The sequence below is a fragment of the Solanum verrucosum genome, unplaced genomic scaffold, assembly GCF_900185275.1.
Source record: "Solanum verrucosum unplaced genomic scaffold, falcon-dt-bn FXZP01000150.1, whole genome shotgun sequence".
Taxonomy (NCBI): domain Eukaryota; kingdom Viridiplantae; phylum Streptophyta; class Magnoliopsida; order Solanales; family Solanaceae; genus Solanum; species Solanum verrucosum.
Window position 1 is genome coordinate 1,760,608 of NW_026020371.1, and position 10,732 is coordinate 1,771,339.

General features: G+C 35.9%; 1 protein-coding gene across 1 annotated transcript; it reads left to right on the top strand.

The window, feature by feature from the left end:
* The first annotated feature begins 9,218 nt into the window (after positions 1-9,218).
* LOC125838398 (probable WRKY transcription factor 27) lies at positions 9,219-10,506 on the top strand. The gene is made up of 3 exons (XM_049517464.1): positions 9,219-9,676; positions 9,752-9,865; positions 10,023-10,506. Exons 1-3 carry the CDS (start codon positions 9,219-9,221, stop codon positions 10,504-10,506), a joined length of 1,056 nt encoding a protein of 351 aa, XP_049373421.1.
* Positions 10,507-10,732: the final 226 nt, after the last annotated feature.

A 10,732-nucleotide genomic window follows, 5' to 3' on the forward strand; every position in this document is an offset into this window, starting at 1 on the left:
GAAATAAAGAAGTCGCTTAAGTGAAGATTTTGTCGAGGAGTCAGTCTGTAGAGGAAGCTACTTGGGAAGCAGAAGCAGCCATGAAGGCCAAGTATCCTCATCTCTTTCCTCCCAATTCCGTTTCAACTTGAGGTAATAGTTCCTCTCCAGTATCTCAGTTTACTCTTGCGTAAATTCAGTCTTAGTATCATATTCCTTTAGTTGTTCTTGCATTTCAGCATATTTGCATGTTCTTGGAACTCAATTCAGTTAGATATCAGTTTCTAGTACTTAGTGGTAGGTATTGCAGCTCCTTCCCTCCATACACAGCTTGTTTAGACTTCATTTGAGGATGAATATTCCCAAGGGGAAGATATAGTAACACCTCAGATTTGAGAAAACAGAAAAAAATGCAGCTTTCCAGACCTGGTACAAGAACCACGGAAGCCACCAATGGTCTGTGGTCTCTGACACATGGTCCATAGGTGGTGTCCATCATTGGGCACCAAATATTTATGGTCTCTGACCCCACCCACAGTCGACCAGGACAGTCCGTGGTTGGACCTACGGACCATAGGTGATGGTCAGCAACCAATTGGAGGGAATTGGTTGTTGGGTCAACTTCAAACAGGCATATCTTTTAGCACAGAATGAATTACGTGGCACATGACCTATCAAATAAAATATAATTGAATCCTCTTTCCATCGCCACCAAGTTTGCAAAAATCTCATCTCGGAGTAAAAAGTGATGCTTGTTTTAGTGAAGCCCTATCGGGCAGAGCTTGACCTACGACCCCTACCGACGGTTGGTAGGTCAACCGATGGTCCGTAGGTCCCTCCGTGGATGACCTTCGTCATCTTTTAAGTTAGGGTCATTTAGTTATTTTTCCTATGCATTGGGGCCCTTAAACTACGACGTTTAATGCCTAAACAAAGTCATTTTACTAAGTTTAATCCAAATAACTTAGTCAGACATACCTAGAGCCTTTATTCTTCAAAATTCATCAAAAGTAGAGAAAATAGACAAGAAAGAGGAACCAGCTTTCCCAAGAACAACTAGTAGGTTTCCTTCAAGTTCCAGCCCCAAAATGGAAGGATTTTTCTGTAGATTTTGTCACCATGTATGTGGGATTTCACTAGTAGATTCCTTTCGTCCACTAGGTCCCTAGAATTCAGTCAGACTCTTGATTCCCTATATCCTGTTTAGACATGGGGTTTCTTGAAAACATAGATATATTTTGTGATTTGGCTATTATAGTGTTCCTAATCAAATTATCGTGTTTTCTTGGAATCATTGTTAAATTCCTTGTATGAAACTCAGAACCCTAGTTGTGTAGTTTCTTTTAGTTCATGAAATGCACTTGCTAGGTCAGTAAAAAAGATAATCATGCTTCAGTTTTCGAATGTCAGATTATCAGTATATAATTGTTACATTCTCATATTTTGCATGTTAGTAGTTTAAGCTATTCAGCATTTTAGTCATAATGTGTCATATACATATTCAATTGGGAGTAGACTTAACACCGAGCTAGAATAGGGTTCGGCATACCCGTATAGTCCAGAACTATGTGCCCTCGTAGAATTATAAGTCCTCTCAATGGGCATCAGATTAGGGATCACGCCAGTCATGCCTTTATACCCATGGCAAGATATATTGGGTCCTCTCGATGGGGCCTATACATCAGACTGCAAGTTTAGCTCACGTGGTTTTATGTCGGTTAATAGTAGCTCTCACAGTCAGACTCTAGTGCATTTGACCAGGTTTTCAGTATTATTTCAGTATTCAGTCTCAGCATGTCATGTCATTGCATTCAGTTCAGTTCATTTCAGTATTTACATTATGTTCAGATTATGTCATTGCTCAGTTATGCTTTGTTTCGCTTACATATTTGTTCAGTTATATTCTGTATCATGTATGCTCAATACATTCCAAGTGTGGATGCATACTCTGCTCTACATCCTTTCATGATGTAGGTTCAGGTCCTCAGCATTCAGATCACACGTAGATCGATTCTCGATCCATACTTAGTAGTATTATTGGTGAGTCCTCATACTTCATGGACAATAGACATGTTTTCCATTTCAGTCTTTTATTTCAGTTTCAGTTTTGCTAGGGTTAGATGGGACATGTCCCAACAACTCTAGTCCGTTAGAGGCTTTTTCAGACATAGTATTATATTCAGCTTTAGTTTTGAGTGAATGTTCAGTATCATTAAACTCTTAGTAGTTTTTATATATTCAGATCAGTATTAGGTATTCCCCATCTTTCAGTAATCAATTGATTTAGTTTCCGCATAGTATCTTTTGTTCAAAAATTTTAGTATTCTTATGATATGCTAGCTCAGGGTTAGCTTGGGGTCACTCGTGATCCTAGGTCCCGTGTTTAGGTCAAAGGGGTAGCCTCGGGAATTGACAGAATCAGTAAGTACAAATCTTATTCACCATAAATAATGAATTGAGTTTTAATCTTAGAAATTTTTGGGATGTTACAATATCTCCCCCTTGGGATTATTTGTCCTTGAATGACGGCTGGACTGAGAATGGAAAGGGGTTAATCTTACTATATTCAAGCGTAACTCAAAATTACAAAGTACTTAACCAGTCCATGGGCTTCTACTAACCACTCCTTATAAGAATTTCTCATTCTCTCGTCACTTCTACCAACAGAACTTTCATGCATTATTACCATGAATTGACTTATTACTCATCGTAAAACCTTATCTCTTTTTTCCTCTACATTTATAACATTAGATTAAATAAACATACCATCAGTATCACAATAGGAAAATAAAAATCCTCTTCTCTATCATCACACCACTGCTATCAACAACATCACTCTCAACTAAAACGGATCACTGAAAGAAATTTAGGATGAAAGATCATAAGCATGATTCATTCGAGAATTCTGATATAAGAATATGCATGACATAACATTATGTTGCTCTCCATTGAGACTAAATCGTGTATTTGCGATACTGAACATACCATGAGACATTAATACTTATATGAATAGGTTCATTTCATGAGGCTGCTATCCACAACTTTATGGAGTAAGATTGAGATCAATGCGCTAAATTATTTGCCCCTCATTCTGTGAACTGAGCATAGATGTGAATATATCTGAAGTGTATGAGCATAGGTAATAGACACAATTCTGATGTTAGGAATATCAACAAGATGTTGTAATAACTGGACTTGAGTAATACGCAAGAGTATGAATGGATTGATGTACCTCTAAAACTCATTCGGAAAACATCACTATCTCATCCTCAACACTTGAATTGGTTTCTCATCTTATTATGTCCCCCTTAGGTCTGAGGCTGACACTTTGAAGTTATGGATCTATTTCATTATGTCTAAGCTGGTCTACATTCCTTTTTCACTAATACTCGGGAAAGACTTATCTCATGGCTACTGAATTCTCCATAAGCATGTACTAAGACTCCTTCTAAGACCTCTTTCTAAGATACTTCTCTTAACCTCTTATCATTGGCTTATAAGGCCGTTTCATCTAACTCTTTAAGGAAACAAATAATTCTTACATCAGCCTATTCCACATTGACAACTCAAATATACTATCTAGGCACACATGGAAAATCATTTACTTAATTAGAACCTCATCTAATTGCATACAATCTCGAGTACACCTCTTAATGCTCTCGTTACTCTTATGACTTAGCCACACTTCACTACCCTTATCTAAAAGTTAAGATCTCATACTTTTACCACTCATATTCATTTCAACTAACATCTCAATTCCTCGCCTACTCTATGACAAGTCTACCAGATCAGATCTCAAAACTAACATCATCACCCTCATGTTGCCATTGTTTTAATTACGGCACTCATCTCAAATCCAAGCTTAATGTTTATTACTAATCCCTGATATCAATACAATTTCTCGCATACTATACTAACTTATGAATACTAGATAAAATTAAGAAACACTCGCCCACTAAGATCTCATGACAAGTAGTCAATCGTTACCTCCCAGTCTTCATACTTACAATTTATCGTCACACTTCCTTTCACAACTTAAGTGTTATTTACCCACTATACATCATTGCCTAATTAATTATGTAACCCTCTCAATATTATAAACTTTCCCCTAAAAAACATAAGCCTACTTTAGAGCTATCACCTCATGAATACTCCTGCTCTTCTATTGAACACCTACACTTGGTCGTTATAACACAATGAAACCTAACCATACACTCTTTTCTGGGTAAAGAATACTCTAACTCATCCTAACTAATAACTCTTCCTCTATCCTCTATCATGAACTCTATACAATATTATTATTCCTTAGTCTAGTCACAAAGGAAAACTCATCATTAAAACTTACTGGGTGCATGACGACAACAACATAGCTTGCCTTATCACTATCTCCCTTTCTTAGATTACTGAACCTCTGCATGCATTCTTCTAACTTTGGGCACTTTTACTAGTACTGCTTATAATCTCATAACTCACACTATCTTTTCGGGTGAAAACTGAACCTAAGCTCCACAACACCTCCTCCGAGGGATCTCAACTGACACAAGGTTTAGAGAAGAGAGTGCATCTCGCTTTTAGCTCTAATGCACTATTCATATGGATAAGAATGCATTATTTCAAATATGAACACTTAAGCTCACTCACGAGAGTCACTATAGCCCCTCTACAATCTCATGACATTCTCAAGTCTTTTGCTAAGAGTAACTCATCGATAAGGATTTGGGCTTTGCTTTTAAACTACCTTGAGCATGAGGGGTAGTTTAAATGATATGAGAAACACACGAGTTTGAATGAGTTCCTTATGACATAGTTCTATTGCATGATTTTAAGTATGAAACAAGGGAAACTGTTTTTAAATGTCTATATTCTCTTATTTATAGAAGTGGGTCCCTCACAACCATAAATAAGATCCTACCAACATGGCTCTATAGACACTCTAGGACACTTGAACTCTGTGCTCTAAGACCAAGTTTGTCACGACCAGAGTCTATAGCCTAGACGTGGCCGACACTCGAGAACCATTGTTGGTCTCCACGCGAACCCTCATCATTGCTGACTACAAACGGAAGACTAACTCAAGCATACATAAGCTTAAAACTAAATTAAATTCTTTAAACTCAAATACTCAACTCATAAATTCTGAACAATACTCGATAGATATACTTATAGTTTGTAAAACAACTCAAACGAAAGTAAATACAAAAAAACACCTCGACTCTGTCTATCTATGAAGCCTCTACAATTACAGAAGGATATCGAGACAAGACCCACGACATCTTAAAACTACTAATTGTAAGGTGAAGTCCTTAGGAATATAAGAAGGCTCACCAAAGTTGATTGGAATGTCAAATGACCTAAAGGAAACGCCTGTTAATGATCCTGAGCACCTTTATCTACATCATAAAACGATGCAGGTCAAATGAAATCAGTGCATTGAAAGTACGCGTATGTGATAAGATTAGAGTAAATAATTAACTGGCTTGAATGACGGAAAGAAATAACTAACTGAACTGACCAGGCTTGAAGAAATACTCACCTTAACTCAACTCAATGATAGATACAATATTTAAAACATTATAAAACATGAGAAAAAACTCAGTGATGTATCAAAATACAATAAAATACTTTATACTCTTATTTGGGAGATTCTCTAATCGACAATCTTCACTATGAGCTACGTGATGATACAACGTTACACTCACGCTGCCAGAACTCTTTTATACCTTTCCGGGGTATAGGACACCTCAACTAAATGGATCCACTAAGCTCTATCCAAAGGCACTTAGGATACATCTAAAAAGTATGATCCTGTACCCATTTTGGCATACATGATTTATGAGGAATATGAGTGGTCTGAACTCATCCTCATATCGGTGCTCAATACTACTCCCAATAATATATACTCATGCTAAATGTTTAACTTCTCATGAAAAATCTTTGAACTCGTAACTCATTTAGAAATCAAAGTTTCTCTTTTATCAATGTAAAAACAGATACCTTTGGGGTTACTTAGTTCCCTTATACTCGTACTCAATTCATACTTGAAAACTCTTTCTCAAAAATATACCAAAATCATGTTGTGATATGATCATTGATGACTCGGGAAGTCATATTGCATAAACATTGATGGTATATCAGATACCATCCTGCTTAAATATTGATGGCATAGTCGATTGTCACACTAATCATGTTTTAGAAACTCTTTCTCAAAACTCATCTTTACTTCCTCGAAAACTCGGTTTAAAACTCAAGTGTTGTCTTTAAAAAGCTTCTCAAGATTTATAACTCAATTCATAGGGTTCATGAGGAATTATGGACATGAACGACACAATTAAGGGATCTTAATAGCAATATGGAAACTCAAAACTGAAGGACTAAAAGATTCAAGCACTCGAAACTCTGAATTCAACGATACTACTCCTCTCAAGAATGTTGAATTCATAGAGTCCATGCAAAATTATGGACATAAACAACTCAACTCAAAAATCTCAATGACAATATATAACTCATGAATATAACTTTTCTCATTCTCATACTTACTTCCTCAAGACTTAGTTCAAAACTATGGTTGATTTCAAAAGAATTCTCAAATTTGACTCAAATGCCCCTCTTGAACTTTCCTCTTAATCTCTCTTCAATTTGAAATGTAATTTAAGAGATATGATTAGGATATCTTGGATCTGTAAATGATTAATTAATACTTAAATAGTTAATATCAAGGAAAGAACGAAGACCCAATTCAAAGGAACACATATGGAGTGACAAATGGATAAGAAAGAGGTCGGACGACCTTAGTATATCGGTGGCGCATCGCGCCAGCGCCAAAAGTACTAGGAATAATTTGGGGCGCACTACAGGCACATTTCCCCAGTCTTCCTGGCGCTATGGGGGGCGCATTGCCCCATCCCGGACCCAGAAATCTGATGAATTTTCTTGTTAACTTTCGGGTCCTAACTCGTCTAGAATCGATTGGTTTCTTCCAAACTCTCTTTGATTAGTCAAACCAGCACAAATTCATTGAAAATTCACTCAAATTCTATCAAAAACACCATTCATTCTTAAGACCCTCACCTCAAGAACTCATAACCTCTATTGATAAAGAATAGGGCTAAAACTCAAGAACTACTCAAGAATCTTCACATAAACAATTTCATGAATGAATTAATGGAAGAACTACATGATTGACGTGAGGAATAACAAGTTCATCACTATGGAAAGCCTCACATACATGTGGAAGAACCATGTTCTTGGCGAAAATCAACGAATCTTGAAGAATGCTTGAAAACCTCGCTTTTCTCCTCTTGAAACCTCACTCTAAAAACACTAAGTGTTTTGAACGTGAATGGGTATTTTAGAATTTGATTAAACCCTTAATTGGGTCAGGAAAAACGTGTTAAGACAAGTGGGGAAAAGTAAAAGACCAAAATACCCTTTTTTAAAATAAATGGAAAGCCTTAAATGGAGAGGCTTCACTCAAATGGGCATAACTTTTTATTGGAAATTCGAAAATTAGCAAATTTGGTGGTGTTGGAAAGAGAACTCAGAGACCTTTTATTTGATAGGTCATGGGCCACTTAACTCTTTATTTTTTAAAAGATATGGTCAATTTTGAAGTTGACCCAAGAAAAATCTCATAGTGCAACTCAATCAGAAAGGAAGTTTTCAACTCAACTTTATGTTAGGGGATTCTAGTGACCTTAACATCTAAGAAAAATTAGAATCACTTGGTACAAATCTTATTTACCATAAAGAATGACTTGAGTCTTAATCTTAGAAATTTTCGGAATGTTACACGTTTTTTAAAATAAGAAAAATGAGTTTATGGAAAATACAACGTTTTCAGGGTTTTTATGACTTAAAATTGTAAAATACTTGGTTTATGAGTTTTAATGCATTTTGGGTTATTTCTACGTTTATAAGTCTAAGGTATCATTCAAGGCAGCCCGTTAACTCAAATCCAGGATACATTCTTCTACATGGTATGTTGTTGATAGGTATTATGTGTTATTCTAGGGGTCCACTGCTTTCATCTGGGTTATATTCCACCGCATTGCACTTCTTGATAAGCCCGAGGTATCATTTCAGGTGACTCGAGGTATCTTCCGAGCTTCTACTTCCCAACATTTATCTGTTGCATCGCATCATCCTGATGTTTGGTGTGTTGTGTGTGTGTTATGACTGTCTTGTACCTCAATGTTTCCATATTCACTTTCTTTTGTTTTTATTTCCTTTTCCCTCGATTATTGGCTTTCATTTCTTAGAACTTATCCATTGTAATGTTAGAAATTTGTGCCTCTTCATATATTTGATCTTACTAAGCTCGGTCGACTCATGATGCCTACTGAGTCTGTTGTGGTTTGATAGTCATACTACTTTTATACATCTTTTTTTGACTCAACTCTTAGTACGAGCCACCCTCATTGAGCGTCGAATCTCCCGTGAATGTCACAGACTCGGATCGTGGTGAGCTCCTAGCATCTAGAGACTTTATGCTTTCTCTCTTTTTTACTGACTTGTATTTTGTATTTTTATTAGTTAGTTCTCTTATATATATAGCATTTCTGTACTTAGTTATTCTTGTACGGTGACACCAGGTTTGGGGATTTGGTTCTTGTGTTACTTTGTCGTTCTTGGTCACTTTCAGGCCACTTTTGTATATTGTTTATCATATATATTTTTCTATTCTATGGTTCTATTTTTTATCTTTTTTCCTATTTTATTTTTTTATTTATCGTGATAGACTTATCTTCCATAAATTTTGTTTTTTTTTCTTGCCTACTGATGGATGATAATTTTCATCACGGTCTGATTTCAGGTCATGACATAGACTTTGCTTAGTATCTTTGTATATGATATGAGATGTATGATCTTAAACAAAAGGTACATGGGATTATCTTTGACTTCTCCTTTGTCGCTAATCTCACTCACTTTAAAATAGAAAAAAATATTTATTGTGCATTAACTGCAAAGTAAATGTGGATAGGCCAGGGTAGGTAGATACCCCTTTAAGTTTCTCTATATAATTTGCGAAATTGGTTCACTTTTCTTCATCCCAGCCTTTGATTTATAATATCATGTCCACTAAAACGTTTCTTTTGCTCATCTACTTCCTCCATAGGCCAACCCCCTTCTTTGGATCCTCTTTTTCCTCTCTGCTTTAGCAAAAAACATCATTAGTTTCTCTTAAAAGCTCATTTTTATTTTTTTGCATGTAACTAGATATCATTATATATAGATCTAAAATGGGGGATGATGATTGGGATATAGGTGCGGTCGTAAGAAGTTGTAATATTAATAGACCTAACAATGTTGTAGCTCCTAAGTTAGACTTGGAGACTTCTCTAAATGATGTTTGGAATTCTTTTGACAAACTTTTAGCTCATGACATGACTAATTTTAATGGCTTATCTGAGATTTTCTCTTTAGATTTTCCAACTGCTCACCAGGAAAAACTAGATGATCAGGTCATGATGATGAACCAAAATGGTAACCAGCAGTTGTACTTACATCCCATTCAACCTGCTCAATTTATCCAACAAAGCTCTTTTCCTCCATCACCAACAACAGTAGTGTATTTGCCACCAACAACTACAACACCAAAAGAATGGATTGATCTACGACAACAACTCGATATAGGGGATAACATTTATCTTAATTTCAGTTTTCCCATGAAGACTCCTTTGATCCAAACTAGAACAAGGTAACCACTCATTTCGTTACATTTTATGTACATATGTTCAAAATTTTGATTTTAGTACTTTTGATTTGAAATCAGGAAAAATCAGTCGATAAGGATTACCTATGAATTATTGCAAGAGGAACTCACAAATGATATATGGACATGGCGCAAGTACGGTCAAAAGCATATCAAAGATTCACCATTTCCGAGGTTTGCTCTCTTCACTATTTTTTCATATCATAGAATGATATGCTCCCTTCCGTTCTCAATTTTCATAACAATAAGTAGTAAAAAATATTAATGGTGTATACACATGTAATATTTGACTAAACCTGATTATTATTATTATGTGTACATGACATAACAGGAATTACTATAAGTGTAGCACATCAAGACTCTGCAAAGCAAAGAAAAAAATTGAGAAAAGCCCAAAGGATGAGAATATTTTCTTGGTGTCCTATTCCGGTGAACACAACCATGATCCACCCACGAACCGTAGTAATCTTGATAGTTGCAACAATAGTTTCAAATTCGAGCTTCCAAAAGGCATAAATATTGTGCCCAAAACATCAACCTTGAATGCATCATCCTCCTCATCCAAGCGTGTTAAGCGTTCAAGAGTTGTTGCTTCTCCAATTATCACAACTATGCCTCCAGTTGAAATCGGGAGCAAAAATAAAATGATTGTTGCGGCCGTGACGGACAAAGGTGATAGTAAAGAAGAGGTGGACATGAATGAAGATATTCTCATGGGATTTTTTAACTTCAAGGAGTTACTGCTTCCACCTAAGAGTATGAAAATGACAAGAGGAATTGATCTTTCTCCCCTCTCCACCAACTCTTTATGTTGACATATGTGGTCTTCTAGTCATGTTTCTATTGTAGTATTTAGTGTGGAAAGTCAAGAATTATATCTTTGTAGTTTTCTATGTTTAACCATTTACATCATAGAAATATGGATCTTTTTCAGTTTCGTTATTTTTAATTGTTCTTCAATTAAGGAATCTAGTCATTGTTATAAGTTGTTGTTCCGTTTTCTCAAATAGGTCTCTCTTTAAGAAACCTCGTTTGACTCAA